Genomic DNA, 25,896 nt, shown 5'->3' on the forward strand with positions numbered 1-25,896 from the left:
ATCCCAGGCCCAGGGGCTTCCATGGAATAGGGCTGGTGACAACACCTGCCCAACTGGTTCAGGAAGATAAAAGGGCCCAAGTCTGGCCCTTGTGTCACTGGACCCCTGGATTTGGGATCTCTAGGGTGCAGCCCGAGCCATTGATGAAATGAGGCTGAGGACTGGGTGGTGGGTACAGGGCTACTCAGGTCACTGACTCAGAGCACAGGTCCATACCTTTATTCCTGGGCAAAGGGCCGGAATCACCGAGAGCCCAGACCCACCCTCCACAGTTTATTCACTCCAGCGAGTCCTGGGCCAGGTGGAGCCTGGGTGGTAATCCAACCCAGCCAGGCCGGGATCCCAGGTTCCACTGGGCTTGGATGGGGAGTGGCCAGTCAGGGCGCTGGCCCTCAGGAATCTAGAAATGAAGGGGCAAAGTGGTTGGTCAGGTGGGGCCCGCCCACTGCCCCCGGGGCCACAACCTCCCGCAAACCTGAAACCGGGTTTGGGCAGCCTAACACCTTCAGACGCATCCTCTGCCTCATAGTCTGGCTCCGGCTCCGGCTCAGGCTCTGGGTCGGGCTCTGGCTCCTGGTCCGGCTCCGGCTCGGGTTCTGGTTCCAGTTCAGGTTCTGGTTCTGCCTCTGGCTCCGGATCCGTTTGCGATTCCAACTCGGGTTCAGCCCCTTCAGAGGCCTCAGCTTCTAACTCTGTCTGGGGCCCCTCGATGGTTCCGGATTGCACTGCCTCGGAGCTCTCAGAACCCCCGGCCTCCTCACTGTGTGAAGGTCTGGGCAGACCAGGGCATGGGGTCCCTGAGCCGGCTGCCTCCGGTGTCCAGTGGCCTGGGCAAGGAGGGTCGTAGCTGCGATCCCGGTAGCCTGGGGTGGAGGTGGGAGAGTCTCGGGCTCAGTTTACCCCTCCGCGGTTTCCTCCGCACACGCCCCCCTCTGGGGGAGACTAGAACTCCGCCCTCGGCACGCCCCGGCTCTGCCTTAGGCTCCGCCCCGCGCGCGCTCACCGGGGCCCACGTGCTGCCAGTCCCAGGCGGGGTCCGGCGCGCGCACGGTGCGCTGGGCGCAGCGCAGCAGCTCCTGGCAGGCGGCCTCGCCCTTGCTCTGCACCATCAGCAGCAGGCGGCGCACCCGGCGTTCGGCATCGGGCAGCGCGTCCAACGCCTCGTACTCCGGCCCGGTGAGCACGCCCCGCGCCAGCAGCGCATCCAGCAGCAGCCCCGAGTCCGCCTGCAGCGTCTCTACCAGGCGTTTCCGTTCGCGGTCGATCGTCTCTGACGGTCTCTCCTGCGAGTTGCCCATTCTGGGGGGTTCCTGGGGAGGGGTAGAGAGGGACTGGGGGCCAGGGCTTCCCCGCCCTTGACCTCTCTCCCAGGGCTCCAGTGAACACTGGTGCCTGGGGTCGAAGTTCACCTTAACCCCGGCGGCAGGACAGGCCGCAGCACCGACTCCAGCCTCTCGGGCCGGTTCAGTCCTGTCTCCTCCTCCGGCTTCTCCTTGGGTCCCTCAACATCAGGTGTGGCCCTCCCCTCCTCAACTCTCCCAGGACCTTGACTTTCTGACCGCTCTCCCCAATCAGGACCTCCCTCCTGAGCCCCAGCTGCCTGCAGATACTGCCGTTTGTTCAGACCCAGTTTATCCAAACGAACTTCTCTTTCACAAACCCGCTTCCGCGCCTTAACAGGCAAAGATCCCACACCCAGCTTGCAAGTCCTTTCCAGTCTATCTGCTACGCCCATAGCCAGCGGTTCTCAACCTGTGGGTCGCGACACCTTTGGGGGTGAAACGACCCTTTCACAGGGGTCGCCTAAGACCGTCGGAAAACACATATATAATTACATATTGTTTTTGTGATTAATCACTGTGCTGTAATTATGTTCAATTTGTAACAATGAAAATACATCCTGCATATCAGATATTTACATTATGATTCATAACAGTAGCAAAATTACAGTGATGAAGTAGCAACGAAAATAATTTTATGGTTGGGGGTCACCACAACATGAGGAACTGTATTAAAGGGTCGTGGCATTAGGAAGGTTGAGAACCACTGGTTTCACCTCCAGCCTAGACCCTCAGAGCCCTGACTCCCCTCCTCACCTAGAGCACAGTACTGAGATCCTCCCCTGCTCCTCTCACCCACCGGAGAATGACTACACCCCTTTTCCTGACTCCGAGATCCATCTTTCAGGGCAGGGCCTGCCCCTGCACCCTCTCACCAAGGCCACTACCATGTTGCAACCCCAATGTTGTCTCATGGCCCTTCCTGGTTCCCTAATCCCTGAGCAGAGATATCTGAATTCTTTTCAATCCTAGCTCTGACCAAGATCTCCCGGCATCACCCGAAACCCAGCTGTCTCCCTGCTGCGCTGGGAATGACTCACAGCCATCTCTTGCTTCATCTTGAAGTACCCAGGGCCAAACTCAAAAAAGCTACCAACCATTTATTTTTAAATGCTTGCTGAACTTTTACTGTTTTCCTCCATGCATCACATGAGAGATTGTCTCTACCAAACAGCAGGTGTCAGGCAGAAATTAATCTGCTGTGTCTACTTATTGACATCTGAGGACAATGGCCCATCCCTCTTGGATGGCCTGACCCAACAGCCAGGCCCCTGGCCTTAAGAGGCACAGAGGTCAGGCCCTGGACCACTCCCTCAGCCTATTTCCTCCTGCCTTAGTTTTGTCCACACAGCACCCTCCTGGTCTCATCCTCCCTTTGGGTCCCCTCCTCTACCTCCTTACCAGGTCCTAGGTCTGGGAGAGCAGATTTGGTCCCAGCCCCCTCCGGCCTCCCAGGTCTCTCTCTCATGACCACCTGGTGTCATGCTATGCCTCCCTGGTCATATTGAAGCGTCAACCCTTCCCCCCAGGTAACTGATCAGAGACTAGGACCACTACCCTTTACCCCTCCTTCTCCATTCATGCCCCACCTGTAACAAATGCTGCTATCCCACCTCTCAGCGAGTCTCTATCAGCACCCCCCTCAACCCCACCATCCTCACCTCATCTCCTTTGACAGTCTCTCTGAGTGCCTCTCACTCCCATCTCATCACCCCCACAGCACAGAGATGGACAACAGCTCTCTGGGGCAGGATTTATTGTCCCCATTTTACGGATGAGAAGACAGGATCAGAGAGACCAAGGGACAGAACTGCCATCTGACTTGCTCCAACCTGAATTACAATGAGGCCTCCTGCCCAGCAGAATGTCAGCCCTAACTACCTGGCCCCTGCTGCCCACTGCCCATCAGAGAGAATTCAGACTATCTGGCCTGGCCACTCTCCCACCTCCTGGACAGCGAGGCTTCGCCCCCACTTTCCCCAACCCTCAGTGTTAGGAGAATTAAGCCCCTGACATCTCTGAACCTTAGTAGATGCTATTCCTTAAGCCTGAAATACCCTTCCCCTCCCTCCAAGCTGTGGACCCATCCTCCAAGTCTCAAATAAATGTCACCTCGTCCACACCAATGCCTGAGTGTGTTATAGACGGACTGGTTTCATCTCTTCTGCTGTGTACCCCAGTGAACGGTGTATGCCCTCAGCACACCACTAGCTCTCTGCACACGGACCCCTACCCTCTTTAGCTGAGGTTTCCAAAGACTGTCCTCCAGGTGCAAGAAGGGAGAGGGGGTGGACGGAACCTACGCTTGTACAGGCGCAGAGGGAGGAGGCAGATCGGACTAGCCCCTCATTCACCCTCGCTCCTAACCAAGTTATTTTTATGTTAGCCTCCTCCTCCCATTGCCAAGTCCTGTCCTGGTAGGCCCTCCCTCTGAGACTCAAAGCTCAGAAGTAAATACTGTACCTAAGTTATGTGCGGCCAGTCCTTCAAGGGTCACGGGCCAGATCCTTCCCGGGCACCAGGCGGCTCCAATTCCAGGCCTGGAGGGGGCGGGAGGGGGGTCTCGGCCCCCCTCCCCACCTGGCTCCGCGGGCTCTTTTGCCCGGAGCGGGAGTTGTGGGAAACTGCGGAGCCTTTGGCAGGTGCGACCACAGACTCGCCTTATCTCCCCTCCACCCGGTCCCAGGGTTAGGGTCTCGCCGAGGGGCGGGGCTCAGACCTGGGAGCTCTGCCCGTGGGGGCTCGGATTCTACGCGATCTCAGTTTTTCTCCCTCCCCGGTTCAGGGGCTGCGTGCGGCCCCACTCACGGGTGGAGCCTTGGCGGGGTAGATGACAAGGCAGAAAGGGCTGGGCGGGGCGGGGGTGGGAGCAGCAGCTGCCGCGGGGGCGGGGGCGGGGCGGCAGGGCTGCCGGGAACCGGGAGGGGTAGGGGAGAGCGGGCACTCGGGCGCACAGGGCGCACAGAGCAGCGCTTTGCTCGGCTTCCTACGCTTAGCCCGCCTTCCCTCTCGCTCCTCCGGGCGCGCAGGTCGTCAGTGAGGGCGCAGTGTGGTCCGCGTCCCCACGTACCGGCTCACACTGTGGGCCTGGCGATTCCCAGGCGCTTCGCCCCCATCTTCTCGTGGACCCTCTCTACCTACCACAGATGAGGCTCAGAGAAGGGGACCCGCTGACCCAGGACCCCAGAGCGGATTCGTTGCGGAGCTGGGTGTGGCCCCAAAGCCCCCACTCCCGGAGGTTGCAGTGGGTCTGGGCCCGAGGATCCAGGCCCAAGCCGAGGAGCTAGGAGCAGGATGCCCGGGCATTCCCCTCTTCAGGAGTGAGTTTCTCCATTAAAGCTCTGGGACCTGGACGCTTCTACGAACGCAAAATCGCCCCTCCTCCCCAAAGCCTCTGTGCTCCCTGGTCGGTAGAGAAAAGAGACCAGAAACACAGAAAACAATGGGGTTTATGTGCATAACTTGGAACTGTAGTGGAAGGGGTCCTCCGAGCAGCAGGGTCTTTGCTCAGCCTCAGGAAGGCGAGAAAGGCGTAAGGCTGCAGCCCTCAGCCAGGCTGGCTTCCGACTAGAGAGTCTCAGGGGGAGGGATCAGCCCCGGGACCCAAGTAGGAGGCCCGGCTCGCAGTGGGGCGGCTCTGAATGGTTACAGCTCCAGGCAGGCTGAGCTCAGGGCCTCCCACAGCCGCCGGGACGTCCAGCAGGAGTGGTGTCCCAAGAGTGCAGTCCGTCCCTAGGAGGAGGGGAACAGTGCTCATCAGGGAAGGGGAGCCTCGCCCATCTTGCCCTCTAGTCCCCTAGGATGAAACTTCCATTCTCAACCTCCCCACTCTCACCCAGTGGTAAGGGGATGGGTGATGTAAGCAGCTCTCTAGGGGGCAGCCTAAACTCTCAAGGGGTGTCCCCCAAACACAAACTGCCCAGCCCACCCAATCATGGCAGTACTGGTCAACCAGGGCCTCCCCCGGGTTCTGGGTCACCACGACCATTACCTGGGCCTGGAGAATTTAACCCCCTGACGGCCAGTTCAGCCTCACCCTTCTCTGGAACCAGGGGCTGCATCTGCATGGGAGAACCCCACAGAAGCAGCTGAGGAAAGGAGCTAGGGCTCTGGCTGAGAGAACAGCCATGGACTGAAGGGCTTAGCCCAGCAACTCCCAAACCCCTGCCCTCTGCCCCATCTTACCAGGGACAGCTCCATGTCCAAGTCCATCAGGGTCCATTCCCGCCCTTGGAGGCTGGGGCCCAGCACCTGGGGGAGCTCTGGGTCAATGGTGCCCCTCCCAGGTTGCACAGCCCCATGTCCTGCTGAAGGCGTACTCACATCCAGGGGCCCTGCAGGCTCCACACTTTCAGGGAGGGCCCGAAGTAGCACTGAAGGCAGCAGACTCTCTGGGCTCTGGCCCCTGCCTTCCAGGCCCAGAGGCCCCCTGTTCACAGAGAACTGCTGTTGGCCTGCAGTACCACTCCCCCTCTAGTTAGGCTCCAAAGGAACCTGGACACATCGGGGTCTAAATCTGACAATATCTAGAAAGTGGTAGGAGAGGACCCCTCACAGAGGGGCACATAAGATGTCTCTGCCTCCTACCTTTGGCCTGAGGACTGGGTTGTAGAGCTGGGGTCTTGGGACGTGTCCCCTCCCTATGCAATGGCCAATGCCAGTGGTTTTAAATTGTTGTGTGTTTTACAATCTTTACAACCACTCAATGGACTCGGTTAAAATGCAGATTCCCGAGCCCTACCACAGAGATGTTTCCACTTTCCAGGACCTCCGATGCTGGTGCTCTTATCATTATTATTTTAATCCTCACCCAAAGATATTTTTCCATTGATTTTTAGAGACAGTGGAAGAGAAAGGGAAAGATAGAGAGAAATATCGCCCTGATCAGGGCCTGGGCCCGGGAGGAGCCTGCAACCGAGGTACATGCCTTTGACGGGAATCAAATCCCGGACCTTTCAGTCCACAGCCCGTTCCATCCGCTGAGCCAAACCCGCTAGGGCCTGATGCTGGTACTCTTTAGAGCAGCTCTGAGAAATCAGGTCATCGCACAGTACCCAACATCCTCCTCAGCCACCAGGGGGCAGACAAGGCTGGGAAGTCACAGGGGTCTAGTTGGTGCTGGTCTACCTGCCAAAGTGGCCCACGGGGCTCACAGTCAAGAATAGGTTCTCTGCTCACCTGTCAGGTACCTCCCTGGGCCCTCTTGGTTCAGGCTGTTGGGCACTCCTGGGCCCCTCAGGGCGGAAGCTCCCTTTTCCTTCCAGGATGGCCTGCACCACAGCCACAGGCAGTGGTGGTGGGGCTGTCACACAGAATCCACACTCGTTTGGGGCCAGAGCCTGCCCAGCCAGGCCGTCCACTCCTGGGCTGGCTGGCTCTTCTTTGAGCAATGCCTGGCTGTTCTCCCTGTGCCAGAGAAAAGCTTCAACCAGACCTGGCACTGACCTCTCCCCTACCCACAGCCATCTGGACTGCCAGGCTCCCCCCCACAGGCTGCCCAGAGGACAGCCCCTGTCTGTTTCTCCTACCTCCTGCCACCACTGGAGGGAAGAAGCCTGGTCCCTTCAGGGGCTGGAGAATCTTCCGGGATGTCAGAGATGGTGGGTCCCCTGGCCCTGTGAGGAATGCTGAGGCCCAAGGTGGTCTCTGGGAGGGGCTGTAAGTAGATTAGGCCTAACCCTTCACCTCAAGCCACAGGGTAATCCAGACCCAATTAGTACCCACATGGACCAGGTCTAAGGGGGTAGATTTGCAGCCCATGCTGGGGAGTCTGGTCTGGGGGTGGGGGTGAGGCTGACCTCCATCTTCTCTTTTTTGGGGGAAGAGGCAGAGGGAAGAGGAATAGGTTCTCCATAAGCCCAGCTGTGCCCTAGGGAGGGAAGGAGAAGCAAAACCTACCGACTGGATAAAGTAGGGGTCCTGCAGGAGGGCACCAGGTAAGGGGCAGGCACTGAATTTGGCCGATGTTGGGCATGAGCTCCCCTCATCCAGCATCAGGGACCTGTGCAGGTTGCAGGATACAGATTTCAGCTCATGCCCCACAGTCTGCACCACCTCCCTCCCACAGGCCCCAGCAGCCAAGTCAGCAGAGCTGAGGCCTGTTGCCAGGGCATCAGTCACATGCTGAAGGCAGAAGGGGCTCCCTCCCAGAGATGGGGGCCCTTTGGGGGTAGAACCCCAGACCCTCTGATGTTGGGATGCTTTCAGGGAAAGGAGAAGGGGCTGCTGGGATGGAAATTTAGGGATAAGGTCCTAGAACTGAGGGATCTGAGAGTTGGGTTTTGGTGGTGAAGTTGGGGGGTGAGGGGGAAAGTCCTACAAGGGGGGTCTTGGGGAGATGGCCTTGGGGGGAGGAAGACTGGGATAGAGGGAGAGGGATGAGGATTCCGGAGGAAGGGGTTTCTGGAGGAGGAGGCAGGGAAGGTGTGGATGGGGGGTGGGGGGCAGGTGGGTGTCCCTAGCTTTCTCACTCACAGCTTTCTCTTAGCTCCTGTGCTGCTGGACCCAGCCTGAAGTGGCCCAAAGAGACACTGGATCAGCTAAAGAGGAACAAAGGGTTCATTCACCCTTTGGACCTTGCCCCCAGCCTAACGACAATTTCAGGTGGGGTAGAGGACTGGCAGAGGGCGTATTGGGGAGTGGGAGAGGAAGTCAGTCGGTGGGGGAGAGGGATACCTTGCCAACGACCCGGTGCTGCTGGCCCTGGCTCTGCCGCAGTGTCACCACCTCCCTCCACAAGATCTCGTTTTGCCTGGGAGAGGGGGTGGGAAGGGGCTGAGGCATCTGAGAGTTGTCCCAGTCACCACTCCCCGCAGACTGGCAAGTCCCAGCTCACAACCACCCGGATGATCATCGTCCACAGAGAACAGAGTTCCACAGCCCGGCCCATTTTGTCTGGATGAAGGCGCCAAGACCCGAGAGAGGAAGGCTGCCCAGAACTTCAGTATCTTCTCACCCAGACTCCCCGCTCCCCTACCCCTTTCCCCCCTCCCTCCTCTGCGCCACGGACCTCCCTCTCCCCCAGCTCCCCTCCACCCGCTCCACCCCGTACTGCCTGAGCTCCCGCAGCCGCGCCTCAGTGCTCTCTTGCGCTCCCCGAAAAGCTTGCACCTCGCCCAGCAGCCGGCCCAGGTCCTCGGGGCGCCAGCGGCCATCGTCACTGCGCAGCGCAGGCGCCTGCAGGTGGGAGGCACGGTGGGGCCTGAGTCACAGGAAACTGGGCCAGCCGTCCCAGCACCTCCACCCGGGTTCGCTGGTCCCTGCAGGCTGCCCCACCTTGCGCCGCACGCGGTCCAGTAGTTGCTCCCGGCCGCGCACGAAGCTCGGGTGCTGGAACTCCACGTGGTCGCGCTCGGGCCGGAGCAGGCCTCCCTGCTCAATGCTCACCACCTTCCGAAAACCATCTGCGGGGGGCGGCGTGGAGCCGTAAATGGCCCCATCCCCTCGCACCAAGTCACCCACCGCCAATTCCGGCCAGGACCTAGGGACTCACACATATTGAGTTGCCGAACAAAGCTCGCCATGTTGCTGTGCTTGAAGTACTGGGGCAGCACTTCCTTGGCGAAGCGGCTCTGGTCGTTTACGAGGAAACTGGTCCCGCTCTGCGGAGAACGCCGCCCTCCCACCGAGACCGGAGGACAACGTGAGTGGTGCCGGTCCAGGGCCAGCAGCGCGCGGGCGCACACACACACACACACACACACACACACACTCCGGGACCCTATCCCTCAGGAACCAGGGATGAGGCCAGGCTAGAACCAGTTCCGAGGCCTAGCCTGGAGTGATCACAATGAATCCCTAGCCCAGCTGGGCCCCGACTCCGTACCAGGTTCTCAGAAAGGAGCTGCAGAGGCCAGACCTGGGTTTCAGCCCCACAGGGCGGGGAGGGGGGCGTGCCAGACCCGTGATGCGACTCTGAACTAGAATCAGACCCAGCCCTTCTCTTCTGGCCTCTGTTTTCCGATCTGTCTGATGGGTTGGTGTGGGAACTAAATGACCATAAAGAACCTTTAAGTTTCCAGAAGGCTCTTTCTCTTTCCTCGCCCACAGGTCACCTCACCTCCATCTCGCACACCCCCTCCAAGATAAACCATCCTGGACCGCTGAACCGAGGAGCCCACAGCCGGCCCGGCGGGGGTGGGGCGGGAGAGGATGCTCACTGACCGGGAGAGATCCCGAGTGCCCGGGGAGGAGTGCAGGGGCCCCAGCCCTCACCGGGCTCCAGCGAATCAGGTGGTCTGTGCTCGGGTCGCCCACCAGCGCCCACAGCTTGCCCAGGAAAGCGGGCACGGGGCTGGGGCCCGGCTCCGTGGGCAGCGCGGCTGGTGCCTCCTGCATGGTGAAGTCTCGGCCCAGCTCAGCGCTCGGCCAGTCCGCCGCGGTCTGGCCAAAGCCACGGAAAGTGCTGTGTTTGCCGCCCGCCCTGCCCTACTCCGCCTCCCCGCGCCGGGTCAGGTGGGGGCCACGTGCCCCCACGGGGCGGGGCTCAGCCTGGGCCACCCCACCAGCAGACAGAAAGGGCAGTCTGGGATCGGATGTGCGTGCAGGGGTGCGGGGGAGAGGTGGCCTGGGTTCGAGTTCCACCCTTCTCAGAACCGCTATGTCTTCCATTTTTCTTCTTAAGAAATAGCCTGTGCGCAGCCTGGTGTGCGCTGGTAAAGTCCTAGAAGGCGAAGGCCATGGGCACAGTGAAGCCTCCGAGCGGTCAGAGAGGAGCGGAGTAGGGAGGGAGGAGGAGAAGCCGACACCCCCCTCCGGAATCCTGGGGCTTCGCCGCACCCCTGCCTCCCGCAGCTGTTTCGGTACAGCGGACCTTGCGGTCTCAATCTCGCCCACTCCTCCGACCTCTGCAGGATCCCTGCCCGCCCCCTTCAGAGCCGACCAGGTCTGTCACCAGACACAGAAGTGCTGCAGGATTTGTTTATTCCACACTTACCCGCAAGGCTCGGCCTGCGCTTGTGCCCTCCCCTGCCACACCCCACCCGGGCGGAGGGGGTTGCGGAGCTGGCGCAGAGGTGGGAGGTTGGAGGAGGGTGATCCCAGTACCCGGGCACATCGGGGCCGCCTGCAGATGTCGAGAGCACTGAGTGGACGGAGGGCACCCCTCCCCCCAAATCCTCGAGAGGCACAAGTGGCAACAGAGTCCTGACGGAGCAGGTTAGCAGTTGGCGCTCTCTTGGGCACATCCACCCGGCATCTGAGGGGCCGCACGCCTGCTGGGGGCCGGGGCGGGAGAGGGCTTGCCCCATCACTCCACACGCGTGGGCCGCCAGGGATGGCGCTCCCGCGTTAGTTTGAGCGTGTAGCTGCGCAGGCGCGGGCAGTGCGCGAGGAAGGCGTGCAGGACGGAGGGTCGCACCACGCAGAAGCAGTGCACCTCGCGCAGGCCCGGGCAGCGCTCCGCCAGCAGCTCCAGGGCGGAGTCCAGCTCGGCAGAAGCGGCGGCGCGCACCTCGAGCACGCGCAGGGTTGCGGCGTAGTGCAGCGCAGCGAAGCGCACGGGGCCGGTGCTGTCACCAGAGAGGCAGAGGTGCAGCGCAGCCACTGGCACTGCGGGCTGCAGAAGGCGCGTCACGCTCTCAGCAGGCATCGCCGGCTCCAGTTCCACCTCCACAGCCAGGCCAGGGTGGCGGCGGCGCAACACGGCCCAGGCTTCGTTGGGCAGAGGGGGGGCCCGTGTGTCCTCAGGGCAGGCGCACCGCAGGGCCAGGAAAGCGAAAGGCGCGCGGTCCGGCGCCGCCAGCACCTCGAGGGCGGCGTGTGACAGGCTGGCCAGGTGCAGGCCGAGGGTGCACAGGCGCGGGCAGGCCTCTAGCAGCTCGAGCACGGAGCCCGGCCCCACGCTGCCCACCAGCGTGCCGTTGTTCAGGAAAAGGCTGCGGAGCTCGGGGCAGCCGCGTGCCGCCCGCAGCACCAGCGCGTCGTCTAGAGTGAAGGGCAAGCGCCGCAGGTCGAGGTGACGCAATTCGCGAGCGGCCCGGCAGATGGCGGACACGGCGTCCAGGACATCGCGGCCCGCGTCGAAGAGCGGCTTCTCTCCGCGACACTCCAGGCGCAGGCCTCGAAGTCCTGGGGTACGGCCTGCCAGTGCGGTCAGCAGCTCCTTGGCCATCCGGCGGCTCGGCTCCTTCGATGGCTCAAATTCCAAACGCAGGTTGCGAATGTGGTCCAGGCAGGCTGACAGATATGGTAGTAGCATGCCTTCTCGCTCACAGTAGCAACTTGGGGTTAGCGCGGTGGAGAAAAAGCATGGGCTGTGTCCCCGAGAGCAGAAAAGAAACCTCTACCCATCCCTCGGCCTGGATTCCAACTACCATCCCCTTCTGCTTCCTACCCATACACCTCCCTGACCCCTGACCCGACCATGTCTGGTTACCCCAAACTAGCCGCTAATGCTGGGAGGGAACGCCCACCCTATCCCTTTAGAAGACTTCAGATGCATCTGATGCAAGTTGAAACCCTATGCATGGAGAGCCAGGGTTTTAGGAACTGGGTTTTCTCAGTGGTCTCTAAGGAGACATGCATAGCCAAGTTCACACTCGCTTCAGCTACATTCTAGCTGAGTGACTTGCAGGAAGTGTTTAACCCTTTCTGCCTCAATTTTCCATCTATGCAATGGAGATAATACTATCTATTAATATATGTAAGGCACTTATAACAATGGTACATAGTAGGCAGTCAATAAACGTTAGTAATTATTATTCTTTTTAATACAGGGAGTCACTGAATCTCCCCAACCCCCAGACTCCATGGAGAGAGGGAGAAGACTGGAAGGTGGCAGGAGGAAGGAGGGGAGGAATGGGCTCACCTGATGGTCGTGTCGTGCCACACAGTGCTGCAGATGGCAGCAGCGGCCCAGGCTCTGCAGACCCTGGCGGCGGCGGCACGGTCCCACAGGGGCAGGTGGCAGAAGATGAGCGCCAGCACCTCCTGGGGCAGTTGCTCTCCAGGCTCAGCCATTGCTGGTGTGGGGTGGGGGCTGTGAGGCTCCCAGCAGCTCTGGCTTGGAGAGAGAAAGGTGTCCCTGGGCCCCGGAAAGCCAGAGTGTGGAGGAGAACACCAGAGCCCATGTATGGAAATACCTGTGGCCCAGGAGCTAATACACAATTTGTGGAGCCCAGTGCAAAATGAAAATGCAGTACTCGTTCAAAACATGTTTAAGAACTTCAAGCCAGTGACAAGCAGAGCATTTAACCAAGTCATCAAACCAAGCATGGGGCCCTGTGCTACTGCACAAGTCTCAGACTCATGAAGTCGGCCCTGGATGCTGAAGGATTTCTGGTTTATTTGCTCATTTATTTATTTATTTTCTCGTTTAGAAGGGAAAGAGAGAACATCTGATTCTCCTTTACACTACGTTATCACTTGTTGGGGGGAAAAAATCCCCATTTTATACAGTATTAAAAGGAAAGCAAGCACGATCTATGCGCCGAGTTGATAAAGTCCAAGTGCCCAGGTTTTAGAGTCTAAAATGTAGACAGTGCTCTCTGATCTTCCTCCCAGTAACTAAAGTCTTTCCTAGAGAGGTTGGAAGGCGACTGCATAGAGGCCCTGACTCTGAACAACCTGGTCCTCCCCATCCAGCTCAGAGAGCCCACCTCACCTCCCCCTGCCTCCCTTTACATAACACTCAGAGCTGCCCAGGCCAGTCTTCAGGGGTCACTGAACTGCTTCCTTCCCAGCTCGGACCCTCAGTACTAGGGAAGGACTGGGTCCCAGCCCTACCTGGAGGGCCGTTGAAATGAGGGCTTCTCAGACTGCGAGGGGACCGGAACCACTCCGACATTTGTTCCCAATACAGAATCCGCGGGCCCATCTACTAAATCAGACTCTCTGGAAAGAGGAGGGTCCAGGGCTCTGAATTTCAACAAGGGCCGGTGGACCCCACAGGTCCCAAGGCGATTAACCCCACTACTAGCCTCGCCGGTCCCTAGAGAGTGACAGTAGGGTTAATAGGGCGGGAGCATTAGGGAAGACTTTTAATTGACAGGGACCAGAGCCAATCAGGAAGCGGAGGAGCGGTGGGGCACCGCTGAATCCGCCTAGAGAGGGGAATGCCCTTTCCCGTCCTCCCCTCGCCGGGAAGACGTCCCGGGTACTTCCAATGAGAAACTAGTGGGAGGAAAGCTTGGGGCTCTGAGTTCAAGTCCCGATCTTGACCCCAGGGCAGTCCAGGCTCCCAGACTCAGCTGGGATTCCGCAGGTCCACCCCCCGAGCGAGCGCGGACCTTCCCGGGCGGGCGTTGTTGGAAAAGTTGCCAATGTTATTTTAAGGTGCTTGAAGGTTTTCATACACAACGTTCCACACCACTTGCCAGTTTTCGATTTCCCGTATTTTCCAGACTAACGCTTCCTGCTGGAATTTGCGCGTGTGTCCTGGAAGTTCAGACACCCTCGATCAGGCTTCCACCTGGGACCCACCGGCACCCCGTCTTGAGTGGCCGGGAGCAGCAGAGATCGGAGATCAGAGATCATCGAGCTCGATCCCCCAGAAAGCATCCGAAAATTCTGGTCCCCAGGGGACGTCCCTTTGTTGACCCGTCTGTTTCCCGCCCGAGGAAGCGGGGCAGCTCTTTCGTCCTGGAGCCCTGTGGTCTCGTTAGAGCCACAAGTCCCCGAGGTCCCTGGCCGCGGGCAGTGTTTCCTGCCGTCTAACCTCGGACGCCAGTGTCTTACCTGCTAGGTGGAAAGGCTGGGGACTCGCGGTGGAGAGCAATGGGCGAGAAGGAGCCGCGGGGAGCCCCGGGGGCGGGACGCCGGGGCGGACGAGGCGGCTCGAGCTGGGGCGCCGCCCCTGCGCTTGGCGCACACCCGGAAGCCGCGCGAACCCAGTGGAGCTGGCGTGGGAAGCCAGGCCGGGCCTGGGGGCCAGGTTAGTGCAGAGGGTGGGTGGGCTTCGCGGTGCTGGCGGGAGCAGAGGTGGATCCTGGCTCAGGATCCTGGAAGCGGGGAGGTTGTCATCCGAGGCTGCCCGGCCAGGGGGTAGCGGTGGCCTATTGGGCTGTTTACGTGGGAGGCAGGAAAAGGGGTACCGACCTTGGCCCCCCGGGTTCCCTGTCCCAGCTAGGGGCTTTCGAGAGGCCGCAGGTGAGAAGGCGGAGCTGGTTTTGAATGAATCTGTGAGCAAAGACCTCTTGCCCCGTCCCAACCAGTCGTGCGTGAGAAATCCCAGCGTGAGGGTGGGCAAGTGGGAGGCTTGGGAGCTCCCCTGCAGGGCTCGGAAGGGGTGCAGCTGAGTAGGGGACGCGCCCGCCCGGATGCTAGGAGTCGCAGGCTTCCAGTCCTCTAGGGCCCACGCCCGCAGGCTGTTGCCGCTCACCGGGCCAGAGGTGGGGCTGTTTCCCCCTCCCCCACTGTGAGGGTGTGTTAATGGGGCGATGGCCCCTGGCTGTAGAGGTGTATTTTCTTGAGTCGGTACCCACGTGTCACTCAGTCTCAGCCCGGCCAAGCGTTTCCGGGACGCATCCTGGCCGGGCCCAGAGAGGCAGACTCCGGGAGGGTGAGGCTTGGGGCTTCCCGAGGAGGGGCTTCTGTGGAAGGAGGCGTAGGAGGAGTTCCCAAGGGGACTAGGAGCCTAGGGCCTGGCAGACCTGTTGGACTTCCCCCATTTGTCCAGCCCTAGTGGGTGTGATGGAGCTTCCCCACTCCTCCAGGTTTCAGTGCCCCCCCTCCCCGAAAAGCCTGCTGGGCAGACTCTGGCTCGTCCTACCACCTCCCTCCACCCCTTGGGGCGGGACCACATCCATCCGTGGGGTCTGCACCTTCAAGTCAGGGGACTAAGAAAACCTGAAAGAGCAGACGTTTCCAGGGTAGGTTTTCACTCTTCTACCCCCCTTGTCTCCCTACTTGGCCTCATTTGCACCTACAGAGATTCACCCCGTTTTGTTTTTGTTTTTATTTTTTTGCTTTTTAAGGAAAACAAATTAATTTTGCTTTTTTAATACAAAGAACATGTATTTTACATAAAATAGAATATTGCTAAATACAATGACAATTGAACACCCCCCCCCATCTCCCCCATTCCCATAGAGCATTGTTTTGGGTAAACACACAAGTATTAATATGTTTTCTACCAAAAGGTTATTGGTATGGGGGTGGGGAGCTCAAAAGCCATATCCCTGGGCTCAGACTCAGGATAGGACCATCACCAGGTATTTTTCTTGCCAGGTCTGGGCGATGCTGCATGGCCCCTGCCCAGTTACTGTCCAGGCTTTGGCTCTCAGGTTGAGGTCTGGGGCAGATCTGAAACAGTTGCCCCAACACTATCCAAGTCTATGGTCCTGGCTCCTTCTGGCATCCCTCCTCCGAGGTTCCCTGTCCCTCATGTAAATAGATGCCAGCTGAGACCACCCCATCTGTACTGCCCAGAGCAATGAATCAGTCCAGGGTGCTCACACTGGGGCTCAGCATGCTCCTACCCACCATATGTAAATGCCAAAGATCAGAGAGTAAAGAAGGCTGATGGGGCAGGAGGTGGGGTCTTGAGCCCATGTTTATAGGATAGATAAGGGTGGGATGTTGCCTCAGGTGAGGTGAGGAGGAAGGAGCAGGCCTCTTGGCACTGTGACTAGGAGGCCACTGAACTGAAGGTCAGTGCAGTGTGGTTCCCTGGTTGGGAATTTTGCCCCTGGTCTAGGGCTAGGATTTTGTCAGTAGATGGAGGATATGCCAGAACCACAGGGCCCTGACTCTCTCTGAATAGGGAAGGAATCTGTAATAGAACAATTTCAGCTGCATAAGACAAGAGCCCAGCTCCAAGTACTTTGGACCAACAAGGAATGATTTAGCTCACATAACTGAGAAGTCCAGGGTGCAGCTGGAGCCAGGGGCATAGTATGTGGTTGGGAGTGCACCTCCTCATCTCTGGGCTCTGTTTCCTTTGTGTCAGTTTCATTTTCATTCAGGCTCTTCCCAAGCAGTGACAAAGGAGGGAGACCTCCCCTTCCTTCAGCTCAGCCCCAAGGGAAGAGAAACTAGTGCCTCTTTCCTATTGGTCCGGCCAGAGTTGCAGGTTGCTTGGTCTGTCTTGAACCTGCCCGACTCTGAACTAATCATTTTAGAAAGGTGAATGGAATATGCAGGTTGGCCAGGCCTGTTTCACATGCCCACACCTGGAGCTAGGGAGTGGGGGTTAGCCCTCCCAACAGGCACATGGATTAAAGGGAGGAGAGAAGGCCCCCAAAGTCCATCAGGATTGGGGAAGGGAATCTGGGCAGGCACAAACTATAGGTGTCCTTTGAAGTGAAGTCAGAATGTGTAGTTAGGAATGCAGGTGAGAACACTGCTGTGGTGGGAGAGGGGGGCTGTGTCCTAAGGGATCCTGGGAGCTCAGGTCTAAGCTGAGGGCATACCAGGACCGGGGTCCCGTTGTCTGTGTGGCATGGGCACCTCCAGGATGACGTCTCCGGTCAGCTTCGGTAAGAGAGACAATTGGTCTGAGGAAAAGGCATAGCTTCTCTGCCTCCACTGCAGGATAGCACCTTTCCCCTCGCGCTACTGTGACCACGGGCTCTTCTTCTGAGAAGGCAGTGGAGGGAGGGACAGTCCTCACTGCAAGTTTGGGCTGAGCTGGGCTGGACTCTGTAGAGCCAGACACACAAGGGGGCTGCCTGTGAGATGATGAACAAGTATGCCAACTGGGTGGGGACAACTGGGCCAGGTGGGACTGGATGGGTTGCCCCCAGGGCTGGGTTTGGGGTGATCTGGATGCCTATCTGCATCTCCAGGAGGCGAGATGGCAGCTGGGCCAAATGGGCTGGAGGAGTGGGTGGGCAGCGCATACCTGTTTGTGGAGTCCTCGCTGGACAAGGTGGCCCTGTCAGAAGCTTACGCTCATCCCCAGCAGAAGGTGGCGGTGTACAGGGCTCTTCGGGCTGCATTGGCAGGTGCGTGATTGAGTCATACGTGTAAAAGGGGAGGCTCTTGGTGGGCGGGGCCAGGGGCTGAGAAACTCCCCCCCCCCCCAATCTGTTCAACTCTGTGGGCATGTGCCTAACCACCAGTAGGGAAAAGATCTGATGGCAAGGATTGGACTGGTTGCTTAGGCTGTCTTCTTTGTTACCCATATGCGCCCTTGGGTGTAGATATCTAATCTACGTGTCTATGTATGGTCTACCTATGTGTGCACTAACGTCCTCCACCCCCCAAACCAGTCGGATCACTGCTTTCTACTAATCTCGCACATCTCTCTCCTCTTTTCCTCTCTCACTGCAGCACTCCTTGCCCCAAACCCCTTCCCAGTAACTACCTTCTGGGTCCCCTTCCCATATCAGGGCAGAGGCGACAGGAGACTGAGCCTGGTTGGGGGATCCCACTCTGGGGCAGCAGGAGCCATACTTGGTGGAGGCCTAAAATCCGAGACCTCCCACCCCTTCCCTGCCCCGCTGGCCTCCTACCCAGATGGCTTGGCTGCCCAGGGCATTCGCCCCCCTCTGTGCTGCAAAATCTCTCCGCACGTCCCCTCTGCACACCTTAATTTGGGGCTCCAGAGATGGGGCTAGGATGGTACCCACTCCCTGGGATAGGTCCCGACCTTCATTCTGGCATCCCAATTTTGTTTTCTGGCTGGGAGCTCTGGGGTAAACCCGCGCTCCTAGGTCTGGGGGCTAGGGAGGGGCTCTGACCACGGGCTTCACCCCTCCTCCGACTGCTTGGAGAACGGTCCCCTGGCGGACCGTCTGGCGCCTGACTGCCCGCCTCCGCAGAGAGCGGGAGCCCTGACGAGTTGCAGATGCTCAAGATCCACCGCAGCGATCCGCAGCTGATTGTGCAGCTGCGTTTCTGCGGACGCCAGCCCTGCGGCCGCTTCCTCCGCGCCTACCGCGAGGGGGCGCTGCGCGCCGCGCTGGAGGGCCGCTTGGCCGCATTGCTCACCCTGTACTCGGTGCCGTTGCAACTGGAGCTGCGCGCCGGCGCGGAGCGGCTGGACGCCTTGCTGGCAGATGAGGAGCGTTGTTTGAGTTGCATCTTTGCCCAGAAGGTGCGGCGGGACTGGGCCCAGAGGTGGGGCAGGGATTCGTGGCTAAGACCCCCACCGACGCAGCATTCCTCTCCCTAGCCTGACCGGCTCCGGGACGAGGAACTCACGGAGTTGGAGGATGCGCTCCGGAATCTGACTTTTGGCTCAGGGGGCCAGGGTGGCAACGTAGAGGTAGCTCCAGCCCCCATGCAGTCCCTGGCCCCATCTTCGTCGGAGAAGCCACCGCCACCGCCACCGCCACCATCTGGCCAGACTTTTATGTTCCAGGGCCAGCCCATAGGTGAGGCGCCCTTGGAGAGGCAGAGACAGGGTCACCTGGAAATGGCAGGGCGGGAATGGAAGGGTATCGGTGTGCCCCCGCCCCCAGCTCACTCCGCTTCTCCCTCCCGCCCCCCCCCCCCTTGCAGTGAACCGGCCAATAAGCCTGCAGGACCAGCAGACGTTTGCGCGCTCAGTGGGCCTCAAATGGCGCAAGGTTGGACGCTCCCTGCAGCGTGGCTGTCGCGCACTGAGGGACCCAGTGCTGGACTCCCTGGCCTATGAGTACGAGCGCGAGGGGTTGTACGAGCAAGCCTTCCAGCTACTGAGGCGCTTCGTGCAGGCCGAGGGCCGCCGCGCCACGCTGCAGCGCCTGGTGGAGGCGCTCGAGGAGAATGAGCTCACCAGCTTGGCAGAGGACTTGCTGGGCTTGGCGCATCCCGATAGCGCCCTGGCCTAGGCTGGGTACCAGACACAGGGACGGTCAGCCAGTTGCCCAGCCAGGGTTTGGAGCACCTGGATGACTCTAGGGTCCCTTCTTGCTGCTACGGCTGCCCTGTCCATTCACAGGACTTACAACCCTACTTAGTGGCGCTGCTGGGCAGAACTGACTGCCTTCTCCAGGAGTCAGACCGGCACCCACCATGCCTGCTGCGGTGCCATTGGGGATTCCGCCCCAGATACTATGATATCAGTGTGTGGGGGTGATCTGCTGCAGAGGTCGGCCTCACCTCACCTATCCCAGAAGGGGGGCTTTTGGCCAGCCCTTACCTCTTCTCTCATTGCACAATCACTCATTAGGCACCTGCTGTTGTTTCAGGCATCATCCTGGGTGCTACAAATACTTTGGTGAACAAGACAGCTCCCAATTCACACTCAATATGGGACTCCAAGTATTAAGCAACAGTAATAAAATGTTACCTGTTTCTCTTTTTTAATATTTAATTTTTTGATTTGAGGGAAAGAGAGGAAGGAAGAGAGAAACATCAGTTTGTTGGTCCACCCATTTATGCATTCATTGGTTGCTTCTTGTATGTGCCCTAAGGATGGAGCCTGCAACCTTGGCTTATCGGGATGACACTCATTTGAGCTACCCAGCCAGGGCATGGTACCTGGTTCTTGATGTGAAAAAATACAAGGAATTGTGGGAGCACTAAGCAGGGGCCTAACCCAGATTAGGGCTTAGGCTTCCTGGGAGCGATATGAGTGTGAATAAGGGAGGGTGTATGGGGGTCGGGGGGTTTAGAGAATGGCAATGTCCTGGGCATAGCCAGCCTCAGGTGAGGTCTTGAGGGAGGAAAGAGGGAAAGATGTTCCAAGAACAGGAAGTTTGAGTGTCTGGACCTAGGGGTGGCTGGATTTGTAAAGACCGGCTGGTGAGTGGGAGAGGTGGATAGTAGGGGGTCTGGGAAGCCATATTTTACAGAGTTTGGTTTTATCCCGAGGTCAGTGAGAAGCAAGGGTTTCAGGGATGGAGGCTGGGTGGCTGGTGAGGATGGAGAGAGAGCGAGAAGCCCGGGCTGGGACAGTGGTAGCAGAGATGGAGGGAAGGGATGAACACTGAGAGTTGTTTTAGACGAAGGATAACAGGCCTGGTGACACTGGATAAGGAGTGAGGTGAGAGAGGACCCCAGAGTTTCTGTCTTTGAAGTTGGATTAAAGGTGAGGCTTCTGCTGAGTTACAGGCGGGCCTGGAGGAGGTGAGGTGCTTGCTCTGTCTGGAACAAGTTGGGCATGATGTTCCCTGTAGAACATCCAGGGAGAGTGTAAGCTGGATCTTTAGTTTTGAGTTCAGTAGAGGGTCAAGGCTAAAGATACACCAATGGACAGAGCGGAGTGGGTGGGGTGGCCCAGGGGGAGGTCCTGAAGGACGCTGACCAGAAAAGGAGCCCCCCAAAGAGCAAAGAAAAAGTAGAGTTGGAAGCCAGGGGAATACCCACCTGCTGTGGGGAGGCTGCAGATCAGTCAAGGAAAAGGCTCCTGGGTGGGAGGTATTTCTAGGACATGGCGGGTTCAGCCTGAAGCCAGGCCACAGGGGCCTGGGAGGTGAGGTGGTGGAAGAAGCGATAGCAGACACCTGAGAGGTCTGTGAACAGGAAAGTGAGGCTCGGGAGGCAGGGCTTGCTTTTGAAGGGAGAACGTTGTGGTGAGTTGTCAGGAGCAGGCATAGCCACTGGAAGGAGGATGGCGCTGGGTAGCGGTGCTGGTTTCCATAGCCTGTCCTCAAACTCGGGTGGGGTGGGGAGGACTGTCTACTCCAGGCTCCTCTCAGACTGAGTTCCAGGAAGAGGGAGCTGGCAGCAGAGCTAGGCAAGGACTGGGCCCTCAGTCTCCACAGTACCTCTCTGCCCACCTGGGCCCCAGATTAAACCCTTTGCTCGCTGGCCTACTTCCGGAGCTCCCTAATCTGGCCTGCAGTGGCCCAGGCTTGGTTATTTCTACCTGGAGGCCATGCTGGCCTGGGGCATTAGGGAGCAGGGGACTCAGAATTGCCTCTGAAGAGACAGACTTAAGTGCTTACCTGTGAAATTAATTGGTGAAAACACACACACACACACACACACACACACACACACAGGGTTGGCCTGTGTTTTTAATAAATTAATTTCACAGGTGAGCACTTAAGTCTGTCTCTTCAGAGGCAATGTGTTCCAGTGGATGGATGGGGGAGAGGCAAGGGAGGACAGAGGAAAGGGTCCTGGACTGAATTCCCAAAGACCTGAGGCTGCTTTTTCCTGCCCCCGCCCCCCGAAAAGCAGAATTGGGGAGCTTGAGCCTGTATCCAGACCAGAACCCACCTCTCCGGGAATTCTCAGAAAGAGCTGCCTGTTAGGATCCCTCTCTGAGATTAGTCCCCACTCGGAGACAGCACTCCCGGAGTCGCCTGGGTGGAGCTGAACTCCAGCTGTCCGCGCGCACAGCTGGAGGGTCACGTGGTAGCAGCCCCAGCCCCCCTTTCTGCCAACGCTGCATCTGGCCCAGGCGGGTCCATGGCCGCCCTTGGGGCCCTGAGCTGAGCCCCGGAGGCCCCCGCGGCCGGGGCCCTGCCGCTCCCAAGGGCCAAGCGTGTGAGTGTCCACATCACAAGGACCGACGTGGTGAGTAGAGAGTAGAAGGGATTCGGCCGCAAGGCAGGGAAGGCGGGTGGGGGTGGGGCTGAGGCTCCGTTTCTCCCTGCCCGGCCTTGGAGCCCCGTCCAGGACTGAAGTTGAGGGGCGGGAGTTGGCTGCTTGGAAGACTCCTTGCCCTTTCAGGGTGCCATCCGGATCGGGGTGGGGGGATGAGGGGAGTAACGGAGCCCAGAGGAGGGGGATGAACCGCCGGTAGTTGGGGAACCCCGGCGGGTGGCCTCCAGCCGCCTCCCCTCGGGGAGGGCGGGGCCGGGAACCCTGACAGAGTTTCTCCGCAGGGGGCGCGGGCGCCGGCCACGCGGACATGAGGTGGAGGCTGCGCCTACGTGGGGACGCGTTGCTCACGCTGATCCTGGGCACCGCCCTCAGCCTCCTGCTCTATGCGCAGCGCGATGGCAGAGCTCCCACCACTAGAGCGCCGCGAGCGCAAGGGAGGGCAGCGCGGGGGCCCACCCCCCGGCTCCGTGTATTCCAGGCGCCGGACGCGGGCGCAGCCCTGCAGGTCTATGAAGAGGATACGCCGGAGCCGCCCACGCCCACCGGTCCCTTTGACTTTCGCGGATACCTGCGTGCCAAGGACCAGCGACGCTTCCCCCTGCTCATTAACCAGCCGCACAAGTGCCTAGGCGATGGCGCACCTGGCGCAGGGCCCGACCTACTCATCGCGGTCAAATCAGTGGCGGCCGACTTTGAGCGGCGCCAAGCTGTGCGCCAGACGTGGGGGGCTGAGGGTCGCGTGCAAGGGGCGCTCGTGCGCCGCGTGTTCTTGTTGGGCGTGCCCAAGGGCGCAGGCTCAGACCCAACGGAGGCGGAGGGGACAGGCTCGCAAGCGCGCTGGCGCGCCCTACTGCGTGCTGAGAGCCGCACCTACACAGACATCCTGCTTTGGGCCTTCGACGACACCTTCTTCAACCTAACGCTCAAGGAGATCCACTTTCTGGCCTGGGCCTCAGCCTACTGCCCCAACGTACGCTTCGTTTTTAAGGGCGACGCGGACGTGTTCATGCACGTGGGAAACCTGCTGGAGTTCCTGGCGGCGCGGGACCCGGCGCAGGACCTGCTTGTGGGTGACGTGATCGTACAGGCACGGCCAATCCGGGCGCGAGCCAGCAAGTACTACATTCCCGAGGCTGTGTATGGCCTGCCGGCCTACCCGGCCTACGCTGGCGGAGGCGGCTTCGTGCTTTCGGGGGCCACGCTCCGCCGCCTGGCCGGTGCCTGCGCCCAGGTTGAGCTCTTCCCTATAGACGATGTCTTTCTGGGGATGTGTCTGCAGCGCCTTCGGCTCACACCTGAGCCTCATCCTGCTTTCCGCACCTTTGGCATACCCCAACCTTCAGCTGCGCCGCACCTGCGCACCTTTGACCCCTGCTTTTACCGTGAGCTAGTTGTAGTGCATGGACTATCGGCCGCTGACATCTGGCTAATGTGGCACCTACTGCATGGTTCGCCTGGGCCAGCCTGTGCACATCCACGGCCTGTAGCTGCTGGCCCCTTCCAGTGGGGGCCGTAGTAACATGTCACAGCCCAAAGCTCCCCTCATTCAGATCCAGGATGTAGAATGGACGAGTTTCCCAGGTGGATTATTGCAGGGTATGTGATTCTTCCCCAAAAAGGGGCATAAGAGTTCAGGAACCAGCTGGTGTCAGATGTCTGCTTCCTCAGGGTTCCAGGGAATGAAGATTGCGCTTGGTTCCTGTCCCCCTACTTGGGAGCTGATCTGGAACCATCTAATGACAAACCTTTGAGGGGTAGGGGGGATGGGGTGTGTGGGAGTGTGTCGGGAGAAGTGGTAGGGACTCATGGACTCTGACCACACAACTTGGTTTGAAACCCCGAGGATGCACACATACAGGCCTTTCTCACAGCTACATCCCACAAGGAGGTGTGGGGATCTGGCTTCAGCCTTCATGGAACTGGCAGACATTCCATTAAAACTCAATCCGAAAGTAGGCATTTTGTTTCCCATCTGTCTCTCCAAATTGTATTTTCAGCCTTGTCGAAGCCTTTAGATCTCCTTTTGAGGAGACACCCCCTTCCTGGGCCCTGGTTTGGTTGCAACAGCAGGGATCGAGACACACAGGGCAACTAAGTCTTTCCCCACCTCCAACTAACCCATACCCACACAACTAGGGCAATCTATTGCCCCTTCAGAGGAGCCAAGGAACCTCTTCTAAGATGACTCCACTATACATTTCCCACATTCTAAAAAAAGAAGTCAATGACCCCGCACTTATTTTAGTACAAACATCCCAGCAACAGCACGTGGTGAGCCATTGCTAAGGGCATAGGTCTTTATTGGAGAGAGGTGTGGGCAGGACATGAGGAAGGTTCCCCCATTCCAGGAGGATGAGATCAGTCCTGGCTGACCCAACATGGGGATGTGTGGAGTGGGGGTTGGGTGGTGTCTCTGGCCAGGCCACAGTCCAAATGGGAAGACACCAGTCAGTCACAAAGTCACAAGAGCGCCACACAAGCCTGGATGTAGGCCCAGGAATCATATAGGAACCTGGGGCAGGTCCCCTGCACATTCATCGTTAAACTATACAGGATGAGGCTGTACATGAGTTAATTACAAAAGTCATATTTACAAAAATCTGTACACACATTTGAAAAACTCACAAAATTGTCATCTATGTATCACAAGTTGCTAGACCAAAATATTAAAAATGGGATAAAATTATACATTTCTCTTCTCAATTCTTTTCAAAAGGTTAATATTTTTAAAGCACATATGCTACTTTCCTTAGCAAGACCCATGAAGAGGCTGAACAGCTCAGCCCTCCTTGAGTCCCCAAAGCCTGAGCCATGAATGGGCCCAGCCAGGGGACACTGCCCAGGATTGGGGCAGGGGAGCCAGCCCACAGTGCAGAACAGAATGCTGAAACACAACAAAGGAGGAAGATGTCTTTGGCTAAAACTTTGGCATTAAATAAAAGAGGCAAAAAGGATGGAAACATGCAGCCCTGCCAGCCAGGTTGGGGCATAGCGGGGCAGAGGCAACGTTGAAGGCTGGCTCTAAGAAAGATGGGAACCAGGCCTGGGCACGTACCTGGATGGAAGAAAGCTGTTTCAACCAGTTGGGTGTGCCTACTGGGCCTGGCAGGGATCGCGTGCAAGAAAGGAACAAGGAAGGGCAGGTGGGCCACCTTGGCAACAGCCAGCTCATCAAGTAACTAAAGTGGATGTAGTGCAAAAGTTGCAACTAAGTCCTAAGGATGTGCTACCTGCTTGCCTTAAGGGTCATGTGGCAATGCTGGGCCAAATGCAGGACCATGTCCTCGTCCTGGGTGCCTGCGTTCTCAGCCACAGGGTCCCAAGTTTTCCGATGTGTGTGGGATAGAGGAGACAGAACCCTGCCTCCTTAAGTGTTAGCCAAAAGCTCCTGGGTTCAGGTATCAAGGCTCAGAGTTTGTGCTTCTCTTTGCAGTCTGTGTCCCCTGTTGGCACCAGCAGGCTGAGGACGGACAGACTAATACCTGGGTCTCTCATCTCATGGCAGAGCACCCAGCCTGAGCCTCATCTCAGAACATCACAACAGCCCTTCAACACTGGCAAGGTGTCCAAGAAAACCCACAGGTGGCACATGAAGACCCGCTGAGGAGGATGTGACGCACAGTTCCACGGGGGAGAGGGGCACAGGTGGTGATGTCCCTAGGGGAGCTCTGCTGTTTTCAGATGGGCACCAGGCCTGGGGGGGCCATACAGGGTCACCGAGGCAATGTGGTTATTCTGCATAACCTGATGTGAGAAGAGGACAGCAAGTCAAAGGGACGGAGCAGAGCAAGCAATCAGACCCACAAAAACCACCAGTGGGATTAGCACTGGGGCTCAGATGGCAGAGAAAGGACCCAAAGAAGGCCCTGTAAATGGGCGTGGAGGTTGTGTGTACAACACAACTGCACAGGACTGGGCCAATCCCTCAACATCCCTTATCTCATGTTAGGCATCATTTCTGCCCTAGCGTCTGCCTGAGCCTCATGGGATACATATACTCCACCACACCTATTTGTCCAGTTCTTCTGGAACTCTTCAGGGGCCTGCTGAAGGTTATGACACCCAGAAGAGAAAACAGGGCAGCCCATTCTTCTCCCAAGCCAGTGGGTCCCCCTCTATAGCATTTGAGTCCTACTTGCCCTGTGGTTCCTTTCCCTGATGTGCTGGTTTTAGGTATTGGGATTCCCGTTAC

General features: G+C 58.6%; 5 protein-coding genes and 1 long non-coding RNA gene across 17 annotated transcripts in view; 3 read left to right on the forward strand and 3 right to left on the reverse strand.

Annotated features, from left to right (window-relative positions):
- Positions 1–197: 197 nt before the first annotated feature.
- LOC118674288 (heat shock factor protein 4) lies at positions 198–9,702 on the reverse strand. Of its 4 annotated transcripts, XM_036345873.1 has the most exons (13): positions 9,555–9,702; positions 8,833–8,941; positions 8,616–8,743; positions 8,392–8,516; positions 8,016–8,091; positions 7,815–7,879; positions 7,239–7,341; positions 6,869–6,996; positions 6,519–6,746; positions 5,664–5,769; positions 5,526–5,591; positions 5,332–5,401; positions 4,654–5,072 (listed from the first exon to the last, which is right to left on the reverse strand). In XM_036345873.1, the coding sequence occupies exons 1-13, from the start codon at positions 9,675–9,677 to the stop codon at positions 4,918–4,920; spliced, it is 1,482 nt and encodes a 493-aa protein (XP_036201766.1). In that variant the 5' UTR covers positions 9,678–9,702; the 3' UTR covers positions 4,654–4,917. The 4 variants fall into 4 exon arrangements, with proteins under 4 accessions (XP_036201764.1, XP_036201765.1, XP_036201763.1 ...); XM_036345871.1 differs by lacking the exons at positions 4,654–5,072; positions 5,332–5,401; positions 5,526–5,591; ... (8 more) ...; positions 8,833–8,941; positions 9,555–9,702 and adding exons at positions 198–400; positions 504–863; positions 1,004–1,310; positions 3,804–4,185; XM_036345872.1 differs by lacking the exons at positions 4,654–5,072; positions 5,332–5,401; positions 5,526–5,591; ... (8 more) ...; positions 8,833–8,941; positions 9,555–9,702 and adding exons at positions 198–400; positions 504–863; positions 1,004–1,310; positions 4,060–4,184.
- On the forward strand, positions 4,527–9,558 carry LOC118674290. Its single transcript, XR_004973612.1, has 3 exons — positions 4,527–4,660; positions 7,828–8,982; positions 9,390–9,558. It is a non-coding gene; the product is annotated as an uncharacterized LOC118674290 (long non-coding RNA).
- Positions 9,703–10,240: 538 nt separating the features above from the next.
- Positions 10,241–14,138, reverse strand: FBXL8 (F-box and leucine rich repeat protein 8). 5 transcript variants are annotated; one of them, XM_036345864.1, is made up of 3 exons: positions 13,568–14,009; positions 12,148–12,342; positions 10,241–11,560 (listed from the first exon to the last, which is right to left on the reverse strand). In XM_036345864.1, exons 2-3 carry the CDS (start codon positions 12,297–12,299, stop codon positions 10,588–10,590), a joined length of 1,125 nt encoding a protein of 374 aa, XP_036201757.1. In that variant the 5' UTR covers positions 12,300–12,342; positions 13,568–14,009; the 3' UTR covers positions 10,241–10,587. The 5 variants fall into 5 exon arrangements, with proteins under 5 accessions (XP_036201757.1, XP_036201755.1, XP_036201759.1 ...); XM_036345862.1 differs by having other exon boundaries at positions 13,065–14,009; XM_036345866.1 differs by lacking the exon at positions 13,568–14,009 and adding an exon at positions 14,016–14,138 and having other exon boundaries at positions 10,242–11,560.
- Positions 14,053–19,514, forward strand: TRADD (TNFRSF1A associated via death domain). 3 transcript variants are annotated; one of them, XM_036345867.1, is made up of 5 exons: positions 14,053–14,211; positions 17,066–17,224; positions 18,044–18,318; positions 18,397–18,598; positions 18,726–19,514. In XM_036345867.1, exons 1-5 carry the CDS (start codon positions 14,055–14,057, stop codon positions 19,034–19,036), a joined length of 1,104 nt encoding a protein of 367 aa, XP_036201760.1. In that variant the 5' UTR covers positions 14,053–14,054; the 3' UTR covers positions 19,037–19,514. The 3 variants fall into 3 exon arrangements, with proteins under 3 accessions (XP_036201760.1, XP_036201762.1, XP_036201761.1); XM_036345869.1 differs by lacking the exon at positions 14,053–14,211 and adding an exon at positions 14,439–15,148; XM_036345868.1 differs by lacking the exon at positions 14,053–14,211 and adding an exon at positions 15,189–16,756.
- A 108-nt stretch (positions 19,515–19,622) lies between these two features.
- B3GNT9 (UDP-GlcNAc:betaGal beta-1,3-N-acetylglucosaminyltransferase 9) lies at positions 19,623–24,390 on the forward strand. Its single transcript, XM_036345860.1, has 2 exons — positions 19,623–21,674; positions 21,986–24,390. The coding sequence occupies exon 2, from the start codon at positions 22,012–22,014 to the stop codon at positions 23,218–23,220; it is 1,209 nt and encodes a 402-aa protein (XP_036201753.1). The 5' UTR covers positions 19,623–21,674; positions 21,986–22,011; the 3' UTR covers positions 23,221–24,390.
- CUNH16orf70 (chromosome unknown C16orf70 homolog) overlaps positions 23,941–25,896 on the reverse strand; it is a 29,364-nt gene continuing 27,408 nt past the window's right edge. For all 3 annotated transcript variants that reach the window (XM_036345855.1, XM_036345857.1, XM_036345856.1), the window contains one exon: positions 23,941–25,448. In XM_036345855.1, the coding sequence (XP_036201748.1) occupies positions 25,362–25,448 (87 nt within the window). In that variant the 3' untranslated portion in view covers positions 23,941–25,361. The remainder of the gene's footprint in view (positions 25,449–25,896) is intronic.

The sequence above is a fragment of the Myotis myotis genome, unplaced genomic scaffold (genome assembly GCF_014108235.1).
Source record: "Myotis myotis isolate mMyoMyo1 unplaced genomic scaffold, mMyoMyo1.p scaffold_m19_p_19, whole genome shotgun sequence".
In the NCBI taxonomy this organism is placed as follows: domain Eukaryota; kingdom Metazoa; phylum Chordata; class Mammalia; order Chiroptera; family Vespertilionidae; genus Myotis; species Myotis myotis.